The 13375-nt window shown below is 43.1% G+C and overlaps 1 protein-coding gene across 4 annotated transcripts in view; it reads right to left on the bottom strand.

Annotated features, from left to right (window-relative positions):
- The window catches only part of PROSER1 (proline and serine rich 1), a 781917-nt gene that overhangs the window by 578138 nt on the left and 190404 nt on the right, over positions 1-13375 (bottom strand). For all 4 annotated transcript variants that reach the window (XM_044073158.1, XM_044073159.1, XM_044073160.1 and 1 more), the window contains exon 3: positions 12666-12734. In XM_044073158.1, coding sequence (XP_043929093.1) covers positions 12666-12734 — 69 coding nt within the window. The remainder of the gene's footprint in view (positions 1-12665; positions 12735-13375) is intronic.

The following is a 13375-nucleotide window of genomic DNA, read 5'->3' as shown; positions in this document are numbered from 1 at the left end:
GAAAACAAAAATACAAAGGAATAGTACATGACAGTAAGAAAATGGGGAAATAAATTCTCTGCTTCTAGTTCTAGTGTCTGATGAGTCAGAAGGGACTACTCTCTTCTCCTCTTGTGGAGGTGGTGGGATTATTAAAGGGAAAGGCTGTGTCAGCAGAAGGCTGGCCCTCTGCCAAGCTGCCTCGTTCTTCTGCAAATTGTTAGTAATCAAACATAAAAGATAATGGCTGAAGTATGCCACACCTGAGAGGAATAAATGGGACCTCCTTTTCACTAGGGAGTCGTGGTACTCAGCCCACCTGAAATGGGAAAGCTATAAAAAAACTCAGGGGAGACATATATGAGACTGCAGTAATATGATCTCTTTTTTGAAGTTCAAGAGGAGCTGGCATCACACAAGGCATGCAGACATCTTTCACAGAGGCCTGGCAGAGAACATCCAGTCTTGATATCTAACGTGATTTCTGTAAGGACTATGTAACAGCAAAGGCAGCAGCAGCTAGTGAAAGGAATCCATTGTTGCTCTACAGAGGATTCGGGACTTGCAAGGATTCCTCTCTGGATTCTAATCAGACTACAATGGTATGAGGCTGCACGTCTGCAAGACAGTAATGCAGGCCTCTACAGAGCCTGCGAGGCCACTGTGGGTTTTGGCCATGGTCCATAGTCTCAGGGACTTAATTTCCTGGGATTGGGCCATTTTTCTCTTCTTAACCACGATGCCAGAAGTCAGCAGTTTGACTATTGAGTAATCTGTCTGCACAAAAGCTTTTGGTTTCTACTGGTCTATAAAGGTTTTAGGTTTCTTGCCATACTCCACAGAGTTTTTTTTCTTAAAGACAGCACAGTATTCACAGGAAGAAATACTGTGATCTTTCCCCAAGAATAACAATTTAAGGTGGAATTTGTCCTCCATAGCATTTATTAGAGCACTATTCCAGGGAAATTATGGACATCAGAAATTTAGGCAAGTTCAAATCAAATTACAATCAGATAAAATGCAACAATCTCAATCAAGTAAGAATAAGCAATAATAATAATAATAAAGTTCCCAAAGTGAGTATTCATTGTTTGTAGTTCTGCTACTCATCTGGAAGCCAACAGACAACAAGGATGACCTGTGCACTTCAAATGGTAAAAACAAACTACAGTAATGGCAAAAGCATGACCTCTGATACCGACTTCACAGCAACATCAGCTGGACAAGAGTTATACTGCAGGGGTATCTGATGAAAGCTCTGGATGCCGGCAAATTCTTAGAGTAGAGAACACTACTATAGTGGTGATCTCTACAATGCACATCTAAATAAACTACTAATAGAAGACAAAGGGCCATAATACCAAAACACAGAAATTCTTCATTCTTGTAGTAAAAAAAGTTGTCCTAAGGATCCCACACTTTTAAAGACACAAGATAAAAAAGGCATCTTAATCGGGACATATTAGTTAAAAGAAGCCATGGGGGCAATGGATAAGGCATAATAAAAACTTAAATGTACTTCAGGAAAATCAATGTCTAAGAGGGTAACATTTAAGGGAAAAATGAAGAACAAAGGATATAATATGAAGACATATGGCAGATTCATGTACAGTCTGAAGAAAGACAACAGTAACAACTACATTCCGGATTAGGAAGTGGGCATAAACAAACAAAAAAAAATAGTGTACCACATAAACAGAAGAATGCAGGTTGATTAATGAAAAAGACATGGACAGCATGCTAGAGCAGTGGATGGGACCTCTGCCACGCAGCTCCAGATTCTGCATCAGTCCTGATCCTTCAGGCATTACACTGAAGTCTATAAGTTCTTCCCATGACTATATGACATTTCTCTGGGTACTTTATATTTCTTTACATTACCCAAAAGTATGACAGTTGACTGGCTATTCTAAACTGCACTTATATGTTTCATTTACCCTTTTCTTTCTGTCTGAGGTCATTGCTGAAAAGAGGCCATGACAGACCAGTTCACTTACCTGGTTGGCAAATGAATACATTAAACTAAAACAAATGCAACAGTTAATAGGTGAGGAGGTTTTGACTTATAGAACCACAATAATTAATTCTCTCTCTTGACTATAGTTTTCTGCATTTCTCTCTCTCTCTGCCATTTTTTTTGAGGTTCTTCAAGTTAAAACCGAACTGCATGATCTGGTTCATTTTCTTAGCTGATTCCTTCTACGTAATCTTTGTGGTAGTCCATCATTTACATTGTCACTAATACTCACCATGCTGGTCTATCCTCAGTCCCCTTCTGTTGCTAGCCTGCTGACTTTATGAACTCTGGGGCAGCACAGCACTCATTTCATGTTTACTGACAATCACATACTTTTAATCACTTGCTCACACAAATTATGTCAGTATGCTGGTTAATATTACATCAAAGCTACCATATAACAGACTCACTTTTTTTGAACAAGACTGAGCTACATAAAACTCCTACTCTAACTCGCCTTCACCCACAACTAAAGTGCGTCACCCTGGATACTTGCCGACTCCCACAAGGGCTCATGAGGATGTAGCCATTCATGGTAACGTGTTATAATACATAACTCTGTGGTTAGGGCCACTGATGCTCCAATCAACAGGCTGTTCATGGACAGGGCACAATCAGCTTTCTTTTTCTCTATGGATTCAGGATGTGGGACATGACAAGATAATTACTCTTTTGTTCTCACTCACATCACAGTACATGACTTTAGAATCTCTACCCTGGCAAAGCTACAGAGAGATATAGTTCTCCTCTATTTACAAGTGTCTGAGGTAGGTATGAAACTTGTATTGAGCAATGTATTTCCTTATCCGAAAATGATGCCATGACTTCAAAAAAAATACTCGACTTCAATAATTTGCTTATTAACTGATGTAATTCCAGGGGGACCCAATATGAGCCAGCATGGAAGCAATGACTGGCAGGCCTGACAAGTTTGTCAAGGATGGCCTTCATCTCTCTTGTTAGGAATTCTACATATAGGCTACAACCTTTTCTGTACCCACAGTGTCTTTTTTTAACAACGTCCATTTGTCAGACATTCCAGCCTAGCAAATTCTACACTAGCCCACAAGAAGATGACGCTACTCAGTGCTAGGAGACTGTACAATAAATTGCCTGAATAAGAGGCCTTCCTAATGTATATCCATATCTCTGTTGTTACAGAAACTTGGTTTCAGTGTTCTGATAATACTCGATCAATAACAGGGTAGAGCAACTACCCCTATGGGGGCAATGGGACAGTATCTGCTTTTATCCACCAAATGCTAACTTGCAACAAATACGTTAAGATTCTGAATTTGAGCTGCCTGACATTTTGGTTCCATTTGATAAAGTCAATTACTACAAAACAATCAACTACAGATCCCCTTCAATGTTGCCTGAAGACCCATTAGGTACCTTTACAAGCTGGATTCTGTATCTATTAATCTCAATATTCAAATTATGAGCAACTTCAATTATCCATCGACCATGTGAGAATCTTAGGTTCCATCATTAACAACATCCTGGATCAAAATGTCCAGGTTATAAAAAGGAGAAACATATATGACCTTAACACCTACTACCATTGTCCCTCCCTTGATCAAATATAACCACCAGACTGTCACCCTTTCCTCAGACGTAGTAGCAAACTTCCCATAAATTCAATTATATTCACAAAATACTCCAAAGCTAAACTTATATCCCTAACTGAATACCTTAAGAATTTCAAAGTGACTTGTCCCCTGCTAACCTAGTTTCTACAGCCACTACATTTTCCATGATTTTCACAGTCATCTCAACTAATCTATGCAAAAGCCAGTATTTCTTAGGCATGACTATGGCGTGAAATGTAGGGGTAAACCCTTAAGGTGGAACTCTCAAATAAAGAAACTTTATAACAGGAGAAAATTATATGACTTGTATAAAAAAGTTTCTATCATCAGTCAGAATGTGTATAAGCAGGTTTGCAAGTATCTTAAGTGTGCCACTAGGAAGACAAAAACTGAATATGAAGTGAAGGTAGCTAGCTCTTTAAAGGATAATCACAAAACTTTTCTTGAACTATATTAGAAGTTAGGATTTAATGCCCAATAGTGCACTTAACTCTTGAGTGAATAGAATTACCTCTTCTGATACCACAGCTACAGGAAATATCATAACTAACAAATTTAGCTTGAATGTTTCCCCTCCCTCACACTCCAATGCCCACTCCTTTGAATTGGTTAACACTGTTTGGACCACTCCAATGCCTACTCCCTTGAATTGTTTAACACTGTTTGTACCATATCTTGGAAGTTATTAGCAAAACTAAAACTGCATGGACCTGGATAACATAGCAGGCTGCCCAGTTGTTAGCATAAATAACATGTCAACCCCATCCTTAAACGTTTTAATCTGAGCCTCTCCACACGATAAGTGCCTGAGCTCTGGAGAACAGAGGTTGTGGGGCCTCTGCATAAGGTCAGTGTTGAAACTGGCACAAAAAATTATCATTCCATTAGTTAAGCAGTTTTAGCAGTACCTGTATCTGTATAATCATGGATTATGTTTTACTCATTCTCATTAGCAGCGAGATTGGTAATTTACACTCGATCATAGGCAATATGGCTTTGAAAAGAATAGGTCTTGTTGGCTTAATTCAGTTAATTCTTTTGAGGGTGTGACTGATGAGGATCATTCCATCCATATCACTTTCTTGACCTTTTTAAGGTATTTAATATGACTCCCCTATGCAGACATTACTGATAAAATTACTATCTTAAACACTAACCCCTATACCATTCACTAGATTACCATTTGGCTTGCTGATGATACACAAAGAGTGAAAGTTGCTGGCATCTTCTCATCAAACAGATTAGTCACTAGTGGAGTCCCTAAAGGCTCTGTGCTGGGTCTCATTCTCTTTAGAATCTAGTTCTCTGACGTGAAGACAGATGTCCAAGGTTTGTGTTTCACCTAGCCTGCAGACGATTACATAATCTGTGCAATTACTGATTTTCCACTGACCCTTATAATCTCCAACAAGGGTTTGAGTCAGCAGTTGCTTTTCTGATCATGGCCTTAGACGTAAAGCAAAAATGCAATGTAGCTGCATTTGAGAAGTCTGTCCAACTGATAATCACATAGATGGGACCTAGCTTAAGGTCAATACAGTCATTAAAAATCTAGCCACTTGTTGATCATGAACTGCCTTTGATCACTAAGTGCCAGTTACAGTACTGAATCCTTTGTTCACTGCTCAGTTACTAATCAAAGGTATATCCTCAAAATCCATAGAGATGTTAGCTCTCTCTTATTAGGCCGATCTATGAATATAATGCTGTGACTGTTATGTACACATAAACAGCTTGAAAGACCTCAGTGTTTCCTAACCAAGAGGATCACTGGGCTAGGCTCCCTTATCTATCCAAACACATTAAAAATTCTTTCACTTTTTTCCATCTGATACAGCCTACTATGTGGAGATCTCAGACTTGTATTTTGGGGTATGAAACATCCTATATTACTAGACTGGTTCCACGTCAAAAACACTGATAATGTTCAGAACACTTGCACCAAAACTGACAACTTACACTGTAACATAAACAGACCTTTTTGAAGGGGTATGTTCATTATCCAAAAAATTCTCTACTTGTGGCCAAGCTTCCCTTGCATGTTAAATTGTGTTACCATGTTAGATTCCTTTAAGTCTTGATGCCTGTACAGGTTTGCATAAATTTACTCTAGGGATTAGTAGTATGTGCCTTACCAGGCAGGGAGGTACACCCATCAGCAATACTTAAAGGCTATGTGGCAAGGTTGTATATGATTGTTCAAACTGCCTGCCTGGTACTACCCTATGAACCTACGATAAGAAGCAATTATGAAAGCCAGCTACACAATGAACCTGTACAAGAAGCAATTACGAAAGCCTACTACACTATGAACCTATGACAAGTAGCATTTATGAATGCCTGCATCCTCTGGGGTCATGTTGTTTGCTTATGAAAATGAAAAATCTGGCTAACCTGTAACTTGAACTGTTATGTACTCCACTTTCAAATGGATGCAATAAAAATACACACAAATAATTTCAGAATTAAGTGTCACTGCCTGCAAAGTAAAGCTAACAAAGTAACATATGATGCGATCCAATGTGCATTTACACACAATGTTTGAAAGTGCAAGTACATCAGCTGCAGTGTCTGCAAACGTGCACGAAATAGAAGTTATGTTCTTACCATAACGTTCCATGTTACTTGTCTTCTTCTCGCCTTCTTTCTTGCTGGATGGGTTCGGAGCCGACCTCGGCTCCGACTCGGCCACTCTAAAAGCTTGAGAGTTGGTTCCACCGGCTCGAGGCTCCCCTTATATCCCACAATGCTAGGCGGTATTACCTCAGATCTCGTTTGTAAGCTAGGCCCAGCCAATAATAAATCCAGAACTTCTGGAAAAGAAACACCACCTCTATAAAAGGAGAGGAAGAAGGTGACCTGAAACCTGATGAAGGGGTATATGCAAAGTATAGCATATACAAATACAATAGAGGTGGAAGAAAGAGAGGTCACAATCAAACTCCTCTAGGTCTGTCCAGGCTAGGGGGAAGGAGGGTGGGATGCAAGAAAGAAGGCGAGAAGAAGACAACTAACATGGAACGTTATGGTAAGAACATAACTTCTATATGTTAAGTTGTCTATCTCGCCTTCATTCTTGCTGGATGGGACCGCGTCCCTAGCACCTTGTCCCGGGTGGCCTATCGGAACAGACTCTTGAGAACAGTGGAACCAAAATTAGCTCTATGTCTAGAAGCTAGATCCAACTTATAATGAGAAATAAAAGTGTGAGGAGTAGCCCATGTAGCTGCTGCACAAATGGTATCAATAGGCAGCCTGTCTTGGAAAGCTATAGAAGTAGCCAAAGCTCTAGTCGAATGGGCCTTTGGTTTGTTAGGCAACTTTTGGTGTCTAATTTCATACACAAAGGAAATCAGGGATGTTAGCCATCTGGAAAGTGATACCTTGAAACTGAAAGGCCCTTTCTGCCTTCTGCATAAGAGACAAACAACTGGTCAGTTTTTCTGATCTGTTTGGTCCTATCCAAATAATACCTTAATTGACGATGGACATCTAGCCAATGCAATTTTGTTCAGACCTATTAGAAAAGTTAGGAAAAACACAGGAGGTCAATGTTTTGATTTAGATTTGCCGCAGAGGCTACTTTAGGTAAAAAGGATGGATTGGTCCGTAAGGATACCCTATCCTTATGAAACAAAAGATATGGTGGTCGACTGCTGAGTGCATGAAGCTCTGAGACCCTTCTAGCTGAAGTAATGGCTACCAGAAAGAGAGTCTTCCAGGATAGCAATTTCATTGAACAGGAAGCTGCAGGTTCAAAAGGGGAAGAATTAAAGATGTGAGAACTAAATTAAGGTCCCAAGAGGGAGGAGGATTTCTTATAGGAGGTCTAAGAAGAAAAACTCCTTCAAGAAAGCTTTGCAAAGCTTGTGAGACATGATGGCAGAATCTGAGATGCCCACATGAAAGTTAGATATAGCTGCCAATTGAACTTTAAGAGTAGAAGGAGATGAACCTGCATGGAAAAGTTCAGCTAGAAAATCAAGGACTATTTGGATGGGAGCAGTGAAAGGATCTATGTCCCTTCCTTGAGCCCAACAGGCGAAACGTTTCCACTTACTAAGATAAATCTTCCGAGTGGAAGATTTATGGGAAGCTATCAAAATATCTCGAACAGAGTGAGATATTTGAGGAAGCCTGGCTAAGGTTGGAACTGGAGAAACCAAGCAGTGAGGTTCAGAGAGGGGAGGGAGCGATGTAACTGACCCGACTGATGGATCAAAAGATCTGGAACTAGGTCCAGATGCCAGGGTTGCTCCAACAGAAATTGATGTAGAAAGGGGAACCAAACCTGACAAGGCCAGTAAGGAGCAATGAGGATCAATGAGGCCTTCTGAGCGATAGCTTTCTGTATCACTTGAGAGATTAGTGGGAAGGGAGGAAATGCATACAGAAGTCCCCGGGGCCAAACTTGGACTAGAGCGTCTCTGCTGGGCTGGCCTGGTAAGGGGAAGAGGGTGAAATAATCTTTGCACTTGCTGTTTTGGGGAGTAGCAAAAAGGTCGCAGCAAGGCTGACCTCACTTGAGAAATATTCTCTCCAATATAGAATCTTTCAGAGACCACTCGTGAGGCATGAGAATAGCTCTGCTCAACTTGCCCGCGATAAGATTGGACTTCCCGGGGATGTGCGTTGCTATCAGAAACCGCTGAGAAGAAATCGCCCATTGCCACAGTCTGAGTGCTTCTCGACATAGGGGGTAGGACCTGGTTCCACCTTGTTTGTTGATATACCACACTACAGACATATTGTCCGTCTGAATTGCTATCGTTCCCAAGGGAAGAGAGTCTTGAAGGGCTTGCAACGCTAGAAGCACTGCTCTCATCTCTAGAACATTTATATGCAAGTGGCGTTCGACTGGTTGCCAAATGCCCTGGTCTGTTCTGCCCTGATAATGCCCCCCCCCACCCGATCAGGGAGGCGTCCGTTGTCAGAGTAGCAACCTGAGGGGGAAGGACAAAGGGTCTTCCTATGAAGAGCTGGGGGGAAGAAATCCACCAAAGAAGATGATTCTTGCATGCTTGCGTAATCACAATGGTGTGGGACATCGGAAGATATTGGTATGACCATTGTGTGAAGAGCATCCATTGAAGGATTCTCATGTGAAATCTGGCTAATAGAAGTAGAGGGATAGCAGCCGCCATAATCCCTAGTACTTTTAGAACTAATCTGACTTTGACTCTGTTGCTGTGGAATAGAAGGGAGACCAGTTTGTGTATGTCTGCTATTCTTTGGTCTGTGAGCCTCGCAGACATGTTGACTGTGTCTAGATTTGCGCCTATGAAGGTAATAGCACGACAAGGCGACAAAACAGACTTTTCGCAATTTATTGAGATACCTAACTTTTGAAAAATGCGAAAGGTGTAGTCTCTGGCAAGTAGAAGAAGATGCTTGGTGGGAGCTGTGAGGAGCCAGTAGTCTAAGTAAGGAAACACCTGGAATCCTTGACGTCTCAGGTGAGAAGCTACCACTGCCATGCATTTGGTAAACACCGGGGCAGTGGTGAGTCCAAAGGGCAGGGCTCTGAATTGAAAGTGACTGGTTCCCAGCCTGAAGCGGAGGAATCTCCTGGAGCGTCTGTTCATTTTTATGTGATAGTACGCATCCTGGAGGTCTATAGAGCACATCCAGTTTTCCTTTCCCAATAGGGGTAGGATGGATTGTAGCGTGACCATCCGAAATCTTGTTTTCTTGACAGACTTGTTCAAGATACTGAGATCCAAAATGGGTCTCCAGTCCCCTGTTTTCTTTGGAACCAAAAAGAACTTGGAGTAGATTCCGGATCCTTGCTGGTCTGCTGGCACTGGCTGAATGGCTCTTTTGCAGGCAACTTTGATATTTCCAACGCTGCTTGATCCCTTTGAGCGGGTGGAACATCTGGAAGGGATTTTTTTGATTGATTTGGAATGCGAAAGAACGGAATGGAATAGCCTTCGGAAATGATGGACTGTACCCACTTGTCTTGAGTTAGGGATCGCCAGGCTTCTGGGTACAGTGATAATCTTCCCCCAACTGCCTCCGAAGGTGGACAGTCGGGCAACACCTCAGGGATGCTGGAAGGGCTTATCGGAAAAGGTTTCTCGATTGCCCTGGTTCTGCGGACCCCCCCTGCCCCTAGGGCGTCTACCATTATTGTTCCCCTCTGCCTCTAGAGGGGAACCGACTCTGTCGTCAGGCAAGTCCCTTGAGATTGTTTGCGGAACCACATCTTTCCACTTTTCTGGCCTTTGGGGTAAGGTCTAGAAGGAGTAGAAAAACGGACTCCGACGGCAGAAAGAGTTTTGCCATCTGTCTCGCACCTTGTCAAGGTTTCTTTCACTTGAGGACCAAAAAGGGATGATCCATCAAACGGGGAATTAGTGAAAGACGCGTTTTAAAGGGGTCCATAAAATTGCATAGCCGCATCCAGGCATGCCGGTAAGGCCACACCTGTCCCTGCGGCCCTGCTCGCTCCATCAGCCGCATATGAAAGGAGGCGCATGGAGGAGTTAGCTATAGAATTTAGGGTAGCCAGCTGAGCGTTCATCTTGTCCTGAAAACCCGCAGCTGTAGGGTCCTTCAACATCTCACTCGCTTCCTTGATCAAGTCTCTTTGAAGACGAAAGTGAAATGGCAGAGGTAGTTCAGCGAACGCATAGCAAAGGTCGCTGACGAAAACATCCGCTTCCTGTACCTGTCCATAGACCTAGATTCCTTGTTAGGAGGATGGACAGGCACCGAAGGATCAGCTAGCTCCTTCTTAGTGGCGGCAGCTACCACCATAGCATCCACAGAAACTCCCTTAGTGAGAAATTGCTTATCTGCTGGTGCTGTGATAAACTTTGAAGGTCTCCTGGGGGTGGGGTCCACAGAGTCAGGAGCCGTCCAAGCCTTTTTAGCTACCACCTGCATGAGGGGGTCAAGGGGGACACCCAGGAGGTGGAAGGGCGAGCCAAATGCCTCAAGATACACAGATTCATCCTCCGAAGGGTTAAGGGCTGGCCAATTTCCCCTCTGCTTCAGGATCTCTAGAATGTCTGCAAAGGAGACATCTTCAGAAGGGGAACGGGGGGAACCCTCGGAATCCTCTAAATCTGTGTCAGAGGTGACAGACTCAGGTGAGTCTAAGTGCTTCCTCTTACACTTTCTCTTCCTAGGGAGCTCCCCTGCCAATTCAAGAGAGGCCTCGAAGAGGATGAGATCCCACAGGGGATTCTTGAGGAGCTGGCTCTCTGCGGTCTGGGATGAGGGAGTGAGTAGACATAACCTGAGGCACCGAAGAGGGAGGCGGACGGAGCCGACTGTGGAGTTGAACCAGGTTCCAACACACTCTGCATGACCTCGAGCACCCCTGTCAGGCAGAGCCAGAGGTCCCCGCTCCGAAGCTGAAAACCTCCCTCGGCACCGACAGCGATGGCTCCGAGGCGATGTCGGAGCCGAACTCACCAGCGCGAAGCACCGAGAGGGAGGCGGGGTCGGACAAGGGTCCGATGCCACTCACCCCTCGGAGCCGACAGGGAAGTCCGCGCCGAGATTCTTCCAAGGAAGAAATCGGAGCCGATGACGGCGAAGACAATTGTATTGGCTCGACGGTATCACAGTCTCGGTCCGAACGCGCCCGAGCTCAAAGGAGTCGGAGGAGGAATATTTTGAGAAATAGGATTGAGCATCGACTGATGAGTCGGGCTCTGAAGCATCTGGGCCAGTGCCTCGGACTTAAGAAGTCGACTCACTACCCTCTGAAGGTCATGGTCCGAAAGCCTCGAAGACCTAGAAGAGTGCGATCTATGGCTCCGTTCAGACAGCAGGGGAGAAGCTGGAGCCGAATGAACGGAGCCGAGGGACGGTGACTTTGACCTCTTCCTAGATGTCGGCTCCGAAAGCCTGATCGGAGCCGACGTAGCAATTTCCAAAACCTCGGCTCCGGCCGGAGCCGAGGGAACCACCGCAGTGGAAGTTAAGGTCTCATCGGCTCCAGCCGGAGCCGATGCAGGAGTAGACTTAGGAGTCTTAGGTGCCGACTCAGTACCTGGAGCCGAAGACCTAGAAGCCTTAGAGGGTTTGCCCGAAGATGCAGTCGGGGGACCCTCAGGCTTTAACAAGCCCCGTAAAATAAGCTTGTTTTTCTTTCCTGCAGGACTCTAGGGCTGAAGCCATGGCATACAGCACAAGAGTCCTGCAGGTGTAAAGGTCCCAGGCAGTACACACAAGAAGTGCGACCGTCTGTCAGAGACATTTTCTGACAGCACGAGTCACACTTCTTGAAGCCTGAGACCTTTGAATCCTTGGACATATCAAGGAACAAGTGTAACCACACACAAGCACAAACACACCGATTACACTATACACTAATAAAACTAACTTAAACTAAATAAATTTAGATAGTTTTAGATTTATAAAAATCCCTACAAAAAAAACACATACACTCCAAGGAGAGATGGGAGGGCCCAAAAGGCCTAAGGGAAGAACTATAAGTTCTTGTGGTAAAAAAAGGAGAAAGAACAAAGAAGAAGGAATAAAAATCCTTTAAAATAAGGGGAAACTGTAAAGAAAACTAATTTAAAGGGGTTTTGTAACTTTTTTAAACTATTTTCTACACTCACCTGAAGCCGGTTGAAGCAACACGTCTCGATAGCTGTAGCGGCAAATGAGATCTGAGGTAATACCGCCTAGCATTGTGGGATATAAGGGGAGCCTCGAGCCGGTGGAACCAACTCTCGAGCTTTTAGAGTGGCCGAGTCGGAGCCGAGGTCGGCTCCGAACCCATCCAGCAAGAATGAAGGTGAGATAGACAACTTAACATTGTCCAGTTTATAAAAAGGTGTCACTGTGATATTTTACTTCCTTTCAAGGTACAGCAATCTTACAACTGACTAAATTATTAATGGAACATAACTTTTCCCTAACAAGACAGCAGTTCTCAGTAACTAACAAACAAATCTAATAGACTGTTTAGTACTACAAACACTTAATTTATGACATCTTTGCAGAATATCTAGGAACCCATTCCTCTGAAAATATTTCAACATATTTTTTTTTTTTTCCATTTCAAGAAAAATACATCGCAAATAGCATGCAGTGGTTAGATAAAAACTTACATGTTGTAAAGCTTTCACAGCTTTCAGCTGGGGTTCTGCCCAAGAAAAATATCTCAATAGTTCAATGACCTAAAATTCAGAAAATTAAAATTAAAAGTCGATTATTTCTAAAACTGAACACTAGACTTAGTAAGCCTCCTGTGTGGCTTCCTAAACAAAACAAAATAAATATATTTAATAATATTAACCAGGCACAGTACAAGAATCATTTTAATATATGTACAACAGCAAGTAAGACTCTGGTACATGCAAGGCCTGAGTCAGCACCCATTATGAAGATTGTCACTGCCTGCCTTCTAGCCAAACACAGAGAAGAAACCCACACCTTCAGTATTCAAGTATGCTATAAGGTTTGGTGGGCATGCTATAGCTAAAAACTGGTAATGACTTGCCTGACAGTAGTTAGATGTGAAAGTATTGTCTATGACTCCTCAATGGCTACATTACTCTAGGCTGGAATGGTATCTTGCACACACACATATACACACAGCCAGTTTTCCCACATTTACCACCCAGAATGCAGCCATCCAGACACACATACACACATCCACTCAGCTGCATTCAAGCCATAAAGACATGCACATACATGTCCACATGCAAGCATTCAGAGACATACATGCACTTACGGTTCCACTGTACTTAACTTTAGGCAGGTTACAAGCCACAACCAGAGCTTTAGGGATAAATGGTACATGTTGTCAAAAGACACT

This window comes from Protopterus annectens, chromosome 5.part1 (genome assembly GCF_019279795.1).
Source record: "Protopterus annectens isolate FY-2018-M chromosome 5.part1, PAN1.0, whole genome shotgun sequence".
Classification (NCBI taxonomy): Eukaryota; Metazoa; Chordata; order Ceratodontiformes; family Protopteridae; genus Protopterus; species Protopterus annectens.
Note: the sequence above shows the minus strand (reverse complement) of the source record. Positions and strands in the feature narration are given on the sequence as shown.